The 18,813-nt window shown below is 40.7% G+C and overlaps 1 protein-coding gene across 5 annotated transcripts in view; it reads left to right on the top strand.

Annotated features, from left to right (window-relative positions):
• taf2 (TAF2 RNA polymerase II, TATA box binding protein (TBP)-associated factor) overlaps positions 1 to 18,813 on the top strand; it is a 123,338-nt gene that overhangs the window by 56,488 nt on the left and 48,037 nt on the right. For all 5 annotated transcript variants that reach the window (XM_078540168.1, XM_078540169.1, XM_078540171.1 and 2 more), the window contains 8 exons: positions 5,208 to 5,343; positions 9,436 to 9,590; positions 9,922 to 10,036; positions 10,438 to 10,547; positions 12,831 to 12,896; positions 13,055 to 13,307; positions 16,244 to 16,384; positions 17,553 to 17,663. In XM_078540168.1, coding sequence (XP_078396294.1) covers positions 5,208 to 5,343; positions 9,436 to 9,590; positions 9,922 to 10,036; positions 10,438 to 10,547; positions 12,831 to 12,896; positions 13,055 to 13,307; positions 16,244 to 16,384; positions 17,553 to 17,663 — 1,087 coding nt within the window. The remainder of the gene's footprint in view (positions 1 to 5,207; positions 5,344 to 9,435; positions 9,591 to 9,921; positions 10,037 to 10,437; positions 10,548 to 12,830; positions 12,897 to 13,054; positions 13,308 to 16,243; positions 16,385 to 17,552; positions 17,664 to 18,813) is intronic.

The raw sequence follows: 18,813 nt of genomic DNA on the forward strand, positions 1-18,813 counted from the left end.
TAATTACTTGCTGCACCTGCATCTAACTTTTTGTGTTTCATGCACAAGAACACCCAGACCCCTCTGCTGCACTTTTTTTGGGGTCTCACTCCATTTAAATAATAGTCTGCCTTTTGATTCTTCCCACCAAAATGCATGACCTCACACTTTCCTATATTAAACTCCATCTGCCAAGTTTTTGCCCACTCACTCAACCTGTCGATATCCCCTTGCAGATTCCTTATGTCCTCATCACAACATGCTCTCCCACCTATTTTTGTATCGTCAGCAAATTTGGATACATTACGCTCTGTCCCCTCCTCCAAGTCATTAATATAAATAGCAAACAATTGAGACCCAAGGAATGATCCTTGTGGCACTCCATTAATTACGTCTTTCCAACCTGAAAAAGACCCATTAATCCTGACGCTGTTCTCCGTGTGTTAACCAGTCCACAATCCATGCTACTACGTTACCCCCAATACCATGAGCGCCTATCTTGTGCAGTAACCTTTTATATGGCACCTTATCGAATGCCCTCTGGAAATCCAAATACACTACATCTACTGGTTCCCCTTTAACAACTCTGCTTGTTATACCCTCAAAGAACTCCAGCAAATTTGTCAAACCTGATTTCCCTTTCATAAAACAATGTTGACTCTGATTGCATTAAGCTTTTCTAAATGTCCTGCTATTTCTTCCTTAATAATGGACTCTAGCGTTTTCCCAATGACAGATGTTAGACTGATTGGCCTATAGTTTACTGCCTTTTGTCTCCCTCCCTTCTTGAATAGGGCTGTCATATGAGCGGTTTTCCAATCCACTGGGACCCACCAAGAATCCAGTGAGTTTTGGAATATTCCGACCAATGCCTCCATTACCTCTGCAGCCACTTCCTTAGATGCAGGCCATCAGGCCCTGGCGACTTGTCTGCCTTTAGTTTCATTAGTTTGTCAAATACTTTGTCCCTCGTGATAGAGACTGTTACAAGATCTTCCTCCCCATTAGCTCCTTGTTTATCTGATATCTTTGGGATGTTTATAGTGTCCTCCACCATGAAGACCGATGCAAAATATTGGTTTAAATGATCTGCCATATCCCTGTTCCCTGTTATCAATTCTCCAGTCACATCCTACAAGGGTCCCACACTCATATTAGCCACTCTTTCTTTCTATATACCCATAGAAGCTCTTGCTGTTTGGTTTTATATTTCTTGCCAATTTATTTCCATAATCAATTTTTTTCCCTCATTAGCTTTTTAGTCATCTGCTGCTGGTTCCCAAAAAAAATAATTCCCAATCCTCTGGCCTACCACTAGTTTTCGCTGCTTTGTATGTCTTAGTTTTTGATTGGATACTCTCCTTGACCACCTTTTGTTAACCACGGGTAGTTCATCCTTCTCATCGAGTCCTTCCGTTTGAGCGGGATAAATTTTTGCTGAGTGTTATGAAATATCTGCTTAAATGTCTGCCACTGCTTATCCACTGACCTTCCCCTTAGCCTATTTCCCCAGCCCACTTTAGACAATTCTTTCTTCATACCTCTGTAATTGCCCTTATTTAAGTTTACGACACTGGCTTGAGACCCGAGTTGCTCACCCTCAAAACTGAATTAGAAATTCTACCATGTTGTGATTGCTACCCCTTAGAGGATCCTTAACTATGAGATCTCTTATTAATCCCACATCATTACACATTACTAGATCTAAAATAGCCTGTTCCTGGGTAGGTTCTGCAACGTATTGTTCTAAGAAACAATCCCTGATGCACTCTACAAATTCGTCTTTATGTTACCCCTGCCAATCTGATTTCTCCGGTCAGTATGCAGATTAGAATCACCCATGACAATTGTAGCGCCCTTCTTACACGCCTCAATTATTTCCCGATTTATACTTTGTCCTACAGTGAGGCAACTCTTTGGGGACCTCTAGATGACTCCTACCCATGACTTTTTCCCCTTACTTTTCCTTATTTCCACCCAAACTGATTCCACATCACGATCTATTGCGCCTATATCATTATTCACCGCCGCATTGATACCTTCCTTTATTTACAAAGCTACCTCACCTCCTTTTCTTTTTTGCCTATCTTTCCAGAACGTCAAATACCCTTGAATATTGAGTTCCCAGTCTTGGTCACCCTGCAACTATGTCTCATTAATACCTATCAAGTCATATTCATTTATTTCTATTTATGCCGTCAACTGATCTATCTTGTTACAAATGCTACATGCATGTAGATAAAGAGCCTTAAGTTTGACTTTTTACCATTATTACACATTCTGGTTCTAATTTCTGATGCATTCTTCTGCTTATATTTTCTGCCTCTTCCTGTCACACTTTGATTATCATTCGCCTCTTCACTACCCTGCACCTCTGCTGTCGCGTTTCTTTTTGATTTTTTACACTTCCCTTCAATTGAATCCCCCCCCCCCCACTAATTAGTTTAAAGTACTATCTACAACCCTAGTTATATGATTTGCCAGGGCACTGGTCCCAGCAGGGTTCAAATGAAGCCTGTCCCAACAGAACAGCTCTCTCCCCAGTACTGGTGCCAGTGCCCCAAGAATCGGAACCCATTTCTCCCACACCAGCCTTTGAGCCACGCATTTACCTCTCTAACCTTATTTACCCTACCCCAATTTGCATGTGGCTCAGGTAGTAATCTGGAGATTCTTACCTTTGTGGTTCTGCTTTTTAATTTAGCCTCAAGTTGCTTGTAGTCCCTCAGCAGAACCTCTTTCCTACTCCTGCCTATGTCGTTGGTACCTATGTGGACCACGACAGCTGGATCCTTCCCTTCCCATTCCAAGTTCCTCTCCTGCTCAGAAGAAATGTCCTTAACCTTGGCACCAGGTAGGAAACACAGCCTTCGGGACTCTGTCTTTGCTGCAGAGAACAGTATCTATTCCCCTGGCTATGTTATCCCATATTAGTACTAAATTTCTCTTTTCTCCCCCCACTTGAATGTGCTGTGGTCAGTTTGATCATCCTCCCTGCAGTCTGTGCCCTTGTCCACACCGGGAGCAAGAAACTTGTACCTATTGGACAAGGGCACTGGCTGAGGCTCCTCCAAAGCTAAATTCTGGATCCCCATACCTGCCTCACTTGCAGTCACACCCTCCTGCACCTGACAGGGTCCAAATTTGATGTAATTAATCTAAGGGGTGTGACTGTCTCCTGAAAAACAGTGTTCCAGGTAACTCTCCCCCTCCCTGGTGTGTCGCAGTGTCCGCAACTCGGACTCCAGTTCATCAACTCTGAGCCGAGGTTCCTCGAGCAGCCAACACTTGCTGCAGATGTGGTCACTGTGGATCCATTGGCGTCCACCAGCTCCCACAGCTGCAACGCATTGCCTGCCCAGCCATCTCTATATTTAATTAATTAATTTGGAGGTTAATATTTTAAAAGTGAATTCCTTAATTGTACTCTTCAGCTGTAATAATGCCTCCTGATTTAAACAACTTGGCCAATCAAAAGAGATACCCACCAATCACCTACCTGTTTTTCTTTGATGTCACACTTCGGCTCGGACAGGTAGAAACAGGTCCTCCTCTCGCACTCTCCTTAATGAGCAATACTTTATCATGATAACAACAACCACTTGTATTTATACAGCACCATTAACATAATAAAATAATGAGCTTCACAGGAGCTTTGCAAAGCTAGATTTGACACCAAGCTGTATAAGGGTACATTAGAGCAGGTGGCCAAAAACATCATCAAAGAGGTAGGTTTTAAGGAGCATCTTAAAGAAAGAAAGAGAGGTGGAGAGGTTTAGGCAGAGAATTCAAGAACTTGGGACCTAGGCATTTGTAGGAATGACCACAAGTGGTGGAGCAGTTTAAATTGAGGTTGCTCAAGAAACCAGAATTAGATGAGAACAGATATCTCTTAGGGTTGGAGGAGATTACAGAAATGGGGAGGGGCAAAGCCATGGAGGCTTTGACTTGAAAGTCAAGGATGAGAATTTTAAAATTGAGGCATTGGTTGACCACGGGCCGCTATGTCAGTGAGCATAGGGGTGATGGATAAGCGGTACTTGTCGCGAATAAGGACGTGAACAGCAGACTTTTTGATGACCTCCAGTTTATGGGAATGTGGAAGACCAACCAGCAGTGCAGTAGAATAGTCAAGTTTAGAGGTAACAAAGGCATAGATGATCAGCTGAGGCAAGGGCAAAGTTGGACAATATTGCAGAGGTGGAAATAGGTAGTCTTTGGCGGACATGTGATTGGATGCTAATTTCAGGTCACGTGTGACAACAAGGTTGGGAACAGTCCGGTTCAGCCGCAGACAGTTTCTAGGGGGAGGGATGAAGTCAGTAGTTGGGAATGGTATTTGTAGCGGGGACTGCAGGCAAAGCCTTTGATGGTCTTAATGTTTAGTCGGAGGGAATTTCTGCTCATCAAGTAGTGGATTTCATAACTTTGCTCCACTGTTGCTAAGTGGTGGTGAGGTACAGGTGAGTGTCATCAGTGTACATATAAAAACAAAGTGTGATTTCAGCCATTGTCACCCAGGGGGAGTATATAGTTGGGAAATATGAGGGGCACAAAGATTTTTGGGGGACTTGAGAGGTAATGGTGTGCAAGCAGGAAGATTAACCATTGCAAGTGATGCTCTGGCTACAGGCAGCCAGTCCCACCCAGCTGGACAACGATGGAGGTGTTGGAGTCTGTGTCAACTATGCCAAAGGCTGCAGACAGGTCTTGAAAGAAAAAAGACGGATAATTTACTTTTCTCACATTTACAAAGGAACTACTACAAAATTGGGCTCTTCGTTTATGAGACTACAGCTTCCTTTCATGCAATTTCCTCCTCTTTCTTTCTCTGTGTCTCTCTCTCTCTTTGGGAATCATCACTGTTAATTTTATCCTCATCTGATGTTCACACACAGGAATTTTCCAGCAGAGTATATTGTATTCAGGATTGAGAGCTCTTAGTATTTCCACCCAGAACTTTTGAGGCCAGTTGTGCCTTAACTACTCTGCTGCCTGAGAAATGAGCACAGTTCAGAAACTAAAATTGGGTCTCCCGTTTTGTGCAGCATTTGTCTGATGATGCATCAATCTACATTAGATAGATTGAAATTAATTTGAATGTTAAGCATGTTGTGTACAGCTAAATTTGAATTGGATGAAGCAATTAACACTTGATTCTGATATGAGCAACAGGAAATGGAGCACAGTAGTGAAATGCTTTTAAATTTCTTTTTAAATCCTTTCAGTCCTGCTCCACACTTGCATTTTTCAATTCGTCATCCTCACACGTTGTCCTGGAAGTATTACAAAATGTTTCAGTGTAAAGCCCACCTGGTGATGCGGCTCATTGAAAACCGGATCAGCATGGAGTTCATGCTTCAGGTTAGTAACAGAATTGTTTCCTTAAAAGTTTTCTTAAAAAGTTGTTTCCTTATGTCCGAACTAATTCACTCTGATTTTGTCTTTGATTTTTGTTGTCTTCGGTTGCTTTAATCAGAATCATGGAAATTTAACTCACCGAAGGAAACCATTCAACTCATCGTGTTTCTGCTGGCTGAAAAATATCTATGCAGCCTAATCCTACTTTCCAGCAGTTGATTCATAACCTTGTTGGTTATGGCCCTTCAAATGCATTTCCAAGCGCTTTTTCAATGTGATAAGGTTTTCTATCTGCACCACCCTTTCAGCTGGTGCATTCCAGGCCCCTAACACCCTCTGGGTGAAAAGAATTCTCCTCAACTACTCCTAATCCTTCTGCCAATTACTTTACGTCTATGACCCTGGGTTATTGAGCTCTCTTCTAAGGGAACTAGGTCTTTCCTATCTACTACCTAGAACCCTCAATACTATACAACTTAATTAAGTCTTCCCTCAGCCTCCTCTGTTCCAAAGAAAACAGCCCCACTCTATCCAATCTCTCCTCATAATTAAAATTCTCGATTCCTGACAACATCCTCGCAACTCTCCTCTGTGCCATCTTTAATGCAATCATATCCTTCCTGATATGTGGTGACGAATGCTATACACAGTACTCTAGCTGTGGCCTAACTACTTTTTATACAGTTCCAGCATAACCTCCCTGCTCTTATATTCTTTTGTCTTGGCTAATTAATTAAAAAACCCTTCATGTGCCTTAATCACCTTATCTACCTACACTTTCAGGGACCTGTAGACATCCTTTCCAAGGCCCTTCTCTGTTCCTTCACTCTTCTCAGTATCTGACCATTTATTGTTTATTCCTTGCCTTGTTTGGCCTCCCTAAATGCATTAGCTCACACTTCTCCAGATTGAATTCCATTTGCCACTTTTCTGCCCACCTGACCAGCCCATTGATATCTCCCTTCAGTTTATAGCTTTCTTGTTCACTATCAACCAATTGGCCAATTTTCGTATAATTTGTAAACTTCATCCCCCTTACATCTTATTCTAAATCTTTGATATATGTCACAAAAAAATCCTAGTATTGAGCCCTATGGAACCGCACAGGGGGAAATAGTCACAGAAATACCTGCCAACCATTACCTCTTTGCTTCCTGCCACTGTGCTAATTTTGGATCCAGCTTGCCACTTTCCCTTGGATCCTTTGGGCTTTCAATCTTCTCGCCAGCCAGCCATTTGGGACCTTGCCTAAGCCTTTCAAAAGTCCATGTAGACTACGTCAAAAGTGCTACCCTCATTGATCCTCCTTGTTACCTCCTCAACGAACCCACACAAGTTAGACAAGCACAACCTTCCCTTAACAAATGCATGCTGACTGCCTTTGATTAATCCGCCCCTTTCTAATTGACAATGTATTCTGCCCTTCAGAATTTTTCGAATAATTTGCCCATCACTGATGTTAGACTGACTTGGCCTGTCCCTTTCTCCTTTTTTAAACAGCGGTACAGCATTAGCAGTTCACCAGCATACTTGTAGCCAGACAGGATTGGAAAATAATAGTCAGAGCCCCTGCAGTTTCCTGTCTTGCGTCTTTTAACAGCCTGGGATACATTTCATCCCATCCCGCTGATCTATCTATGTTCAAAGATGTTAAACCACTTAGTACTTCCTCTTTTGCTATGTTTATCCCTTCCAATATTGTACACACTTTCTTATTGTTTTCTTTGATTCCCACTGCAGCCGCCTGTATAAACATAATAGGGGTAAATTGGCCTATGTCAGCAGCACAAAATGGGCCACGTAATGAATTGGCAGCCGTTTTTCCACCACATGCGAACTTCTTTCTACTGAAACTCGCAGAGCGATAGTTAAAACCATTTTTGGAGACTCGTTTCTTAGCCCCTCTGTCAATTTTTAATTTGATTTGGAATTAAAAATCTGGCTAATATTTTCCAAGTCAGTGAAAAATAAAAACTGGTGCAGTGAAAAATCAGCTGCTGTTTCACCACGAGCTTGTTTTTGTGCTGCTGGTATCGACCAGTTTCACCCCGAAGGTGTGTATTTTGGATTGACTGTGTTTTTGGCTGCTTTTATTTCCCGCAACTGTTCTCTTTTGGTGTGACGTATTTTTGTTGTTACCTGGATCTGAAAAGCTGATCCTGGATGATGACTTTCGCTTTGCTCATCATTTGCTCATCCTTTTCGACAATCAAAAGCTTAAATGGCGTTCTACTTTTGAATTATGTGTGAAGCAAATTTAAATAGATACCTAATACATGTAGAATGTAAATTTAAAAATTGAATTTCTCACATCGTGCACTTCTGTTCCTCCCTAGCAATCAATCTCAAGGGCAGTTAGGGATGAGCAATAAATGCTGACCTTGCCAATGTGCTCACATTCCGAGAATGAATTTTTAAAAAATTATGCTGAAAATAGCACAGCAAGTGTGTTTATGTTTTCTTAAACTTGTATCCCATTTTTTTCAATTGCAGAAACTGCTTTCTAATCTGTAGTAGAAAACATTTACTTGCTGCCCGCTCCACAATTGTCACAGCACAGTAATTTGTTAGTTTAGAAACTTAAACTCCAGTGGAGCATAAATAAGGGTCAGCCTTGTTCTGCCATCCAGTTACATCATGGCTAACCTGTACTTCAACTGCATTTACCCACTGTTACTTTATATCCTTTTACACCCATACCTAACACAACTCAGTTGGTCTGTCGTGAGAATTTAACTTCATCCAGCAGTGGCAGCCTTTTGAGGGAGAGAATTCCAGATTTCCTTTGTTTGGAAAAAAAATTCAAATTTCACTTCTAAATAGCTAACTCTAATTTTCGAAGATTATGTTCCTCTTGTTCTGGGTTCCACACCCTATGTGCCTACTCTATTTAATTCCTTAATCATTTTAAATACCTCAACTTTAGATTATCTCCTCAAACTTCTAAATTCAAGGGAATACAAGTCAAGTTTAGATTACCTGTTCTCAAATGAATCTGCACTGCACCCCTTCCAAGGCTAATAAATACTTCCTAAGATTTGTGCACATGGAAAATACAATCCCTCGTCTCCTCCGCAGCTCTTAGCCTCTAACATTAAGAAAATATTCTGATTTTATCTTTCTCAGATCCAAAGTGGATGACCTCTCACTTCCCCAAGTTGAACTCCAGTTTTCATTAGACAAAAGGGGGAGACCCTACAGACAAAGCAGCACCCCCGCCTGCTGCCAACCAAAGTTGCCTGCAAAACTTTCCTTCAGTCAGCAAAAAAAGGCAGCGATTGTAAATTCTTGGATTGTACTCCTTTTATCTGCTAAGGAACCACGGCCTTGAAATTGTATTGTGTGATATATACAAATACCAAAAAAAGCTTGCATTTGTATAGCGCCTTTCACAATTTCCGGACTTCTGGAAGCACTTACCTTTAAAGCATTGTTGAAGTGTAGTTACTGTTGGAAACAAGGCAACAATTTTGCACACAGCAAGGTGCCATAAACAACAGTTTGACAATGACTGAGTAATCTATTTTTGTGATGTTGATTGAGGGATAAATATTGACCAAGACACTGGGGATAATTCCCCAGCTGTTCTTTGAAATAGTGTCACGAGGTCTTTTATGCCTACCTTGGAAAGCAGACAAGGCCTCATTTTAATGTCTCACCTGAAAGAGAGCGCCTCTGACAATGCAGCAATGCACTGGATGTCAACCTTGATTTTGTGTGCAAGTCTCTGGAGTAGGACTTGAACCCACAACCTTTTGACTCAGTTGAGAGTGCCTCCAACTGTGCCACAACTGACACAGCTGAATGGTTGATGATCTGAATTCCTCCTCCACTGTTTTAGATGTTAAGAGTTAACACTCCTAGAGAGAAGAGCTTCAGAAGAGTACATTAAACATTTATCTTCTGATATTCCTTTGGAGTAATTCAGGGTCAATATGTTTTTAAAAGCGAAGGGTAACATGTCTGTAGAAACTACTCTTGCAGTAAATGAACTGTAGGCATTCCTTGACTAAAACTTGAAGCTTCCAAATGTTATGAACTATGTAGTTGCAAAGCAGTATATTTCTGTCCAATAAAGTTTGTTAACTACTTTAGGTCTTCAACAAGCTGTTGAGTTTGGCCAGTACTGCTTCATCGCAGAAGTTTCAGTCGCACATGTGGAGCCAGATGCTACTTTCGACAACTGGATTTTTAAAATCGATTTCAAATGTGTCTGGAAAAGATATTCAGCCTTTAATAAAGCAGTGGGTGTATCCTTTGAAATGTTTTTCTTACTACTTCTGCAAAATTTGCAATTTATTTATAATCAGAACTTTGGTTCTGCACAGTATGATTGTCCTTTAAGTTGTCCTTTTATTATGCAAGTCAACTCATTTGTTCCAGCTACATGCACAAAATACAAATCGACGATTCTCCCCTCAACTGTACTGAAATTTTTCAGAGCTGTAATATGCATGCCATCAATTCAGAAGCAGGTATTGCACATTAAACTCCTGTAGATTTTCTTGTTTTCGCTTTTAAAAAAATCAAATTCAGTTTAAATGTTCAATCCATTATAAGAGCCTTAATTATATGCTATAGTGATCAGAGTGGTGTCGTGAAGTTCTTCGGCAGCTTTGCATTTAATAGGAAAAGAAACATCTTGGAGCTGGAACTGAAGCAAGATTATACTTCTTTGGGAACCCAGAAATATGTGGTAAGGACCACCTAAACTCAACTTTGTGCATGAAAATCTCTGTCCAGATCTTCTAAATTATGTGGAGTCCAGCTTGGCATCCAAGAATATTAATAATGCGTGTTCCCAGTTAAAACAGCCAGAGTCATAGACTGACGGATCTGCTGATATATATGTGAAATTTTATGCACGTCTTCGAAGGGAATCCATGATATTGGGACCAACAGGCTGTCTCACAAACTGCATATTTGGATCATCCTCCTAAGTGAGGGAAATTTTAAAACAAATGTTTAATTTAATTTTATGAGAACACTGCTTCACATTGAAAATATTAGCCTTTCTACTACCCTTAGGAATTGTCTAATTGTGCAAGCATTTTCATATTCATAACTTATCTTACCAAAGTTCTTCACCTTTTGTAGGGGCCACTGAAAGTGACAGTACAGGAACTAGATGGATCGTTTAACCACACACTACAAATTGAAGAAAACAGCCTCAAACATGATATTCCCTGCCATTCCAAAAGCAGACGGTAGGTGAGAGTGTCTTGGGAGATGAGATTTCAAAGAGTTTATTCCAACCAAAATAGAGTTCGAGTTGATGAACACCTTAACTCTTCTCCAGTTACAGGAAAAAGGCCAAGAAGTTTATGTTTGCACTAGTAATGCATTATGAAAGTTCTTTCATAAGTGAGAGAATATCCACGATGAACAAGATTAGGGCAGCTTTTTGCACAAGTATAGAATATCAGTAAAATGGTCAGTGGTGCACTTTCTGTTACACAAACTGATTATTGAATTTTAAAAATCTCTGAAGCAGGCTAATTCATTGCCAATTTTTCTCCAATGAGTTCTCTTTTGCACTGTAAAGTAAATGGAAGATTATGCACTGATACGCATTACAGGGTGATGTGAGCAGGGTAGGTGGGGCAGCGCAAGGGTAGGGGCATCTCAGTGTAAGCCAGCAGAGGGGGATGAGAGGGGTATGGCACAGCGGGGGAGGGGAGATCATGGGATTGAAAGAGCAAGGGATGGAAGTCATGGGAGGGTGAGGGGGATTCAGATTAGGAGGAGCCTGATGTCCTGAGAGATGTTAAATTGGGATAAGATGGGCTTTGGGATTGAGATGATTTGAGAGGGATGAAGGAAATGAAAGGGATGGCGGGGGAAGAATAGAATGGCATGTGATGTATATTTAAAGTAATAGTGTTGCATTTAAGATACTAATTTCATATATTTTTTTGAGTCTCTCCTTGTAAATTTTAAAATTATTTGTAAAATATTGAAGTTGTGCTTTGTTTTCTATTCCTAATGCTACCTTGTTGCAAGTCCATTACAATTAGAGTAGGAATGCTAAGCTTTTTGAAGTAAGCTGGTGATTCAGGTTATGTAATAGTTGCAGAGGTCTGATTATTATGTTTTTGCATGTATATTTTTATTTTTGCTAATCAGTGTGGAAGAACAATTGTGGACCATCAAAAGAGCATTCATGAACTTGCAATAAACATTTTTCCTCACATGCAGCTAAATAACTTGCTTGCTGAATACTAGGGCAATATTCCTTCAAGAGTTTAGTACTATTTGGCTATTTGATTGGGTTCAAATGCAGGAATTCACCAAGGCTCCTTAGGTAGCACCTTCCAAATCCACGACTGCCACCATCTCGAAGGACAAGGGCAGCAGATACATGGGAACACCACTACCTGGAAACCCCCCTCCAAGCCACTCACCTTCCTGAATTGGAAATATATCACCATTCCTTTACTGTGCTGGGTCAAAATCCTAGAACTCCTTCCCTAACAGCACTGTGGGCGTACCTACAACACGGACTGCAGCGGTTCAAGAAAGCGGCTCACCATCTCCTTCTCAAGGGAAATTAGGGATGGGTAATAAATGTTGGCATAGCCAGCAATGCCTACATCCCGTAAATGTATAAAAAATGCCTTAGTTTCTTTCCTCTTGTCAGCACATAGATGGAAGATGAAACATTTTAATTTTATTAGTTGTTCCAAACATGCATGTTAATAGTTTTTAAAGCTTGTAAAACTAAGACTAAACATTTGAATGTTTTTGTTGCAGTTGCAACGTAATGAAGTCATCATTTTTTTTTTGTTTTGGTTGGTGAAGACCTACATTGTTGGGATCAACGCATTCTCAATTCATTCAGTAATAGTGCTTGGTTTCAAGATTTCGTGTCTTGCTTGTAAATTCTCCACAGTGACAAGTCAACTCATAGATATTTTCATTTTCTGCAGATGTTGCATGATAATGAGCAATTTAGCGCCTCCAGTCTGCTGTACAATTCTGGTTATGGTTGATCTGTTCCTCAACTCCATTTACACACTCTGGGGCCACATCCCTTAGCTAACAATTTATCAATTTGAAAGGTCAATGTTCCAGAATCCACATCCTTTTGGAGGGAGAGTTGCAGTTTCAGCCCTAAGCTAAAATAAGCCCTGTGTACAGTCAAGTGCCTAGTAGGACAATGTCCTTGTATTTTTCTTTTGTGCAATGTCCAGTACAATCAAAAAATATGATCTCAAGTTATTTTACATGGATGAACACATGATATTGCAATCCTCAGTTATTTTGCATAACAATTAATTGCCATCAAGAGGTCCACATAGTTACAACTGCAATCTTAATCAGATTTTCCAATAATATTGATAGATCTTGGTAACTAACAGTCATCATATTTGAATATAGATACATGGGAGATGTTTGAAAGGAAAATGTTACTAAAGTAGAAAATATAAGATGACTTAGCATTGACCTGTTCATTGTTTTAAGTGGAAGTCATTATTCTCCCTATTCAGGAATAAGAAAAAGAAGATTCCGCTGTTGAATGGCGAAGAAGTGGACATGGATCTTTCTGCAATGGAGTACGTCTTTTTCATTTCACTAAAGTGATTTCTACCAGTGAAGTTACTAACTTTTGTTGGCATCTTTTGTTATTTGGGGAAATCGTTTAACAAACAATATTTCAATTTTTATGCCTGAGTAATTTCTATTAAAATAATTATTTAATATGTTTTTACAGTGCAGATTCTCCTTTACTGTGGATAAGGATAGATCCAGACATGTCTGTTTTGAGAAAGGTGGAATTTGAGCAGGCTGATTTCATGTGGCAGTACCAGCTCCGTTTTGAGAGGGATGTGGTTGCACAGGAAGAATCAATTCACGCTTTAGAGAAGTTTCCTACCCCAGCATCTCGGCTAGCACTAACAGACATCTTGGAACAAGAACAGTGCTTTTACAAAGTTAGAATGCATGCCTGCTTCCGCCTAGCAAAGGTGAGTGGTGATGAAATTCTGTAACTGATTAAACAGTATGATTTATTGAAAGGCTTGCTGGGGGAGGGGGGTCCTTTGGAAGTAGACTATGCTTCAAAAGTGCTACATTGCCTATAAAGCCTTAGATATGTCTTGAAGCTATCAAAGGCATTATATATGTTACCAAGCTCTTTTTCTTTCTTTCACATGAGGATTTCTGTAGTAGAACACACAGGTTTAATGCTATGATTACTTTTGGTAATAATATTGTTGAATTCTATGGCTTCTAATTTGATTAACTTGGTGTTGAAAATTCATTGCCTAATTTTTTTTGGATTTACTTGTCAAATCAAATTCTCCTTTGCAATTTTCACAAGAAAATAGAATATTTATATCATCTACAGATGACAGGAAAAGTCATACTCTTGGGGGAGGTCAGTGTTACTGTAAACCAGAAACGACTTACTAAGCAAACTTGCTCGGTATATGTGGGGTGTTTCTGGTCAACACTCCGGACCTCAGCACATACTCTGCAGCAGAGTACCTTCCACTTGCCTGGCAAAGGTCATCGCATGCACGTGCACACACACACACACACACACACACACACACACCCTGCCCCCCCCACCTTTTGTTGAGATTCAATTGAATGCAACAATGTGCATCATAACTGGAACTCTGCTGAACACTCTTCCCTGGCGTCCTGTCCTTGTAAACATCACTCTGTCACACATCTGCCAGCTGACACAAACCCACAAACTGGTTGAAACCATCCATGCTGCACCTCATTTGCCACTCCCCTGATGACCTGTTCAACCCAGCTACTTGCCCACCTTCTATCCCGACATCCCTTATGGAGCACCCTTCCTGAGCAAAGCAGACATCCTTTTGAATCAAGGAATGGGAAACACGGGAAGTCACTAACAAGTTCCTTGTGACAAATCCCACCTGTCAAATGACAGGCTCTGAACTGCCACGGTGACAATGGTTCTTGCTAAATAGGTTTAGGACAAACCAGGGCCCCTGTGCAACCAGCCTCCAGTGCTGGGGCCTCAGTACAAACCTCTTATGCACTTGTGGAAAGACACAAACAATGCTGCATATTACTGAAGAGTGCCCACTCTACAAACTAAGTGGTGGACTAATCACTTTAAACTCAGCAAATGAGGAGGCTATGTTTGGCCTCGGGGATTTGCATTCACTAAATAAATAATGTGTTCCCATGCATCTTTTTTAAAAGATTCAAGTATTACAATTATCTGCCTAACCTTCTGTACTAAAATGTGATTTTGGGCTGCACGTTTAAATAATTTTGTTTACCATCATTGGCAGCACAAGTTTCTGCTGCTCTGACATAAAGAAAGAAGTTGAAATTCTCATTCGTTGATTTGTTTGGTTGTTTCACAGTCAAGTGTTTTTTTCGCCCCTTGACCGTGCAATGGCTTCTATTCCCATTCCTGCACCATTACATCTCGAGACCTCCAAAGATCTATCCTTGGCCCCTTCTTATTTCTGATCTACTGCTGCCCCTCAGCGACATCAACCAAAAACAGTGTCAGTTTGCATATGTACGCTGATAACGGCCAACTCTACTTCACCACAATTTCTCTCGACTACTCCACTTTCTGTACTTTGTCACTGCTTGTCCAACATCCAGTGCAAGATGAGCAGAAATTTTTGGCAACCAATTATTGGGAAGACTGAAGCTGTTGTCTTTGATAACTGACACAAACTTCCTTCCCTGGCCACCAGCTCCATCCCTCTTTTTAGCAACTGTCTAAGATTGAACCAGACTGTTTTCAACCTTGGTGTCAACATTGAACCTGAGGTGAGCTTCTGACCACATATCTATGCCATCCTTAGACCAACTCTGTTACAGCAGCCATCTCTTCCCCTATCTCAACTCATCTCTGTTTAAACCCTCATACAGGCCTTAGTTACCTCAATACTTGAGTTATTCCAATGCACTCCTGGCTTTTCTCCAAAGTTCTATCTCCCTCAGCCAAAACTCTGTTTCCCGTGTCTTAACTCACGCCAAGACCTGCTCATGCATCACCCGCTTACTGACCCACTTTGGCTCCAAGTTAAGCAATGCCTCGATTTTAAAATTCTAATCCTTATTTTCAAATCCTGCAGGGCCTTGCCCTTCTCTATCTCAATAATCTCCTCCAATCTAACAACCCTCTGAGATAACTGCTCGTCCGTTTCTGGCTTCTTGAACAATCTGATTTTAATTGCTTCGCAATTGATGGCTGTGCCTTATGCCAAGGCCCTAAGCTCTGGAATTTCCTCCCTACACATCTCCACCTCTCCTCTCTCTTCCTTTAAGATGCTCCTTAAAACCAACCAAGTTTTTTGTCATCTGCCCAGTGCCTCCTTAACTGGCTTGGTGTCAAATTTGTTTGATAACTGCATTAAGGTGCTATGTAAATGCAAGTTACTGTTGCTCTGTGAAGTTCTTTTTTTATTTCAATATTTTGATCCTGTTAGCACGAAATGCCCATCTTGTGAGAATTTTTACTGGAAGAGAACTGAACCCCTCCCCACAATCCACCACCTAGCCCTGTTGTTGTATTTGGCAAATCACCTGATTCAGATATCAAACTAAATCTGGTACTGCACTATTTCAAGGTATAGGTGCTCAACAGAGTTCAGTGTACAGACCACAGTATGATCTGATAAATCGCCAAGTGTGGTTGATCACCATCTCTGGTTCTTGCCTTCAATACCTTTGCAGATCTAGAACTATCAGATTAATTTCACAAGTCTGCCGGGCTAGTATGCCAAAGAAGTGCAAATCAAAGCACTGGCTGCCTTCAACAGAGAAATAATTCAACCATACAGACAGATCCATTATTCAGTCAATCAGCCTGGTTTTCAGCCAGTGGGATGATGGAATTCTCATCAGGTCATTTATATCTCATAACAGTATATTGTGTCTGGAATTCTTCCTTCAGATTGCAAATGCCATGGTGAACACTTGGACAGGTCCTCCAGCCATGAAATCACTCTTTACACGAATGTTTTGCTGTAAGAGTTGCTCAAATATTGTTAAGACCAACAACTTCATGAACTTTCAAAGCTATTTTCTCCAGAAGGTAACATTTTTCCTAATATTGTCACTATTGTAGAGGAAATTAAGACACCTGTGTTCAGTTAGTGAAGTATAAGAGGGGACACTTCCCATTAAATAAAACATTGCTAACATTCCATGGTGGAATCTTTGTGAACGTTTCATCTTTCTTTGTCTGCCAAATTCTGATTTGGACTATCAGTTATAGTAACTTTTACAGTGGTATTACAGCCTTGTTTCATTTTGAATAAGAACTCAGTACTGCCCTGGGAGAACAGCCAGAATTGTTTTTCTTTGTAATGTGGAAAAACTCGAACACCATTTCTTCAAAAAAAAAGTTTCGAAACATTTTTCTCCTTTGTCCACCTTATATAATTCTGTGGCAAAGACAGTCCTCTCCTATTCTTAGCAAAATTTGATAAATAATTAGCTCTAGAAGTAGTGGAATTGCATAATGAGGTTCATCTGTATATTTTTCTGTGTTGTTTCCTCCTCCTGTGTGTGAAATGCTGACCTAAACAAAAGTGTCAGCATGGTACAATGGCAACATGCTTAGGTTAGGCATTCAAGCGCCATTGCAGAATCTGAGCACTTAATCAAGGTTGAAACTTGAAGTGCCATACCGAGGATGTGCTACATTGTCAGGGAAGCTAGCTAATGGATGATATGATAAATCAAGGCACCGTTTTCCTGTTCAGGTGGGATAAAGACCCCAAGACACTAACTGATGAAGAGTAGTCAAGTTTCTCTGTATTTTGGTCACCATTAATCCTTCAGGCGACACCACCAAAACAAATAGCCATGATTTGGGGGGAATTCTTTAGTGCAATTTGGCTGCATATTTGCCTACAAAGAGTGACTACACTTCAAAAGTAATTAATTGACTGTGGAACTGAGGGTGTGAAAAATGCTATATAAATTCACTTTTCTTTGAAGAATACCCACCTTCCAGATTACTAATTGATATGAAAATTGTTAATGGGTAAAGCTCACTCTGGCACTTTTTGTATCTTCAATGTTAATTTCATTTTTCTAAGTATATTGATTATTGTCTATACTTAAAAAATTGAAATTGCACAGTGAATTATAATTCGTTATTTTAGAAGCAAATTGTTTCTGAAAGCTAGTAATTTGTCACATTTTAGAAAAATATAAATTTATGTAAGTTAACAAGTGTATTTTACCTATTTCAGACAATGCCTGTTGCTATGGCATTGCTACGGGATATCCATAACCAGTGTCCCAAGGAAGTATTGGCCTTTATTTTGGACCTCATTAAATATAATGACAACAGAAAGAATAAGGTATGCACCTTCCAAGCTTTCTTCTTTTATTCATGGGAAATGGGTGTCCCCAGCAAGGCCAGCATTTGATGCCCCATCCTAATTGCTCTTGAGAAAGTGGTGGCCTCCTTAAACTACTGCAGTCCTTGTGGGTTAGTTCGGTGTTAGGTAGGGATTTCTAGAACTTGACCCAGTGACAGTGAAGGAATAGCGTTATAGCTGTAAGTTGGGGTGGTCTGCAACTCGGGGAAACTTGCAGGTGGTGTTCCAATGTGCTTGCTGCCCTTGCCCTTCTAGGCAGCAGGGTTTGAATGGTGCTGTTGAAGTCCTGTTGAGTAGCTGCAGTGCATCTTGTAGATGATACATAATGCAGCCATGGTGCACCAGTGGTGGAAGTGATAAATGTTTAAGGTAGTAGATGGGATGCCAATCAACTGGGTTGTTTTATCTTGGATGTGTCGAGCTTCTTGATTGTTGTTAGAGCTGCACCCATCCAGGCAAGTTGAGAGTAATCTATTATGCTCCTGACTTATGCCTTTTGATGGCGGACGAGCTTTGGGGAGTCCGGAGTTAAGTTACTTGCTGCAGAATAACCCAGCTTCTGACCTGCTCTTGTAGTCACAATATTTATATGGCTGGTCCAGTTAAATTTATGGTCAATGTTGACCTCCAGGATGGTACACAAATTGCAGTGATGCTAATGTTGTTTAATGTCAAAGGGAGTGGCTAGATTCTCATTTGGAGTGGGTCATTGCCTGGAACGTGGTGCACAAGTTACTTGCCACAACAACCCAAGTCTGAATGTCGTCTAGGCCTTGCTGCATGTGGGCAAGGACTGCTTTATTATTTGCAAGGTTCTGAATGGAGCCAAACATCGCACTCCGTGAACATCCCCACTTCTGAGTTTTTGACGGAGGGACTATCATTGATGAAGTTGAAGATAGTTGAGCCTAGAGCACTGCCTGAAAAACTCCAACAGTGATACCCTGGGGCTGAGATGTTGGCCTCCCAGAACCACAATTATTTTACTTTGTGCTATATGTGACTCCACTGAGTAGAGCATTTTCTCCCTGATTCCCATTGACTTCAATTTTGCCAAGGCTGCTTGATGCCACAGTAGGTCACATGATGCCTTGATGTCAAGGAAAATCACACTTATCTCAACTATGGA

This window comes from Cetorhinus maximus, chromosome 4, assembly GCF_964194155.1.
Source record: "Cetorhinus maximus chromosome 4, sCetMax3.hap1.1, whole genome shotgun sequence".
Classification (NCBI taxonomy): Eukaryota; Metazoa; Chordata; class Chondrichthyes; order Lamniformes; family Cetorhinidae; genus Cetorhinus; species Cetorhinus maximus.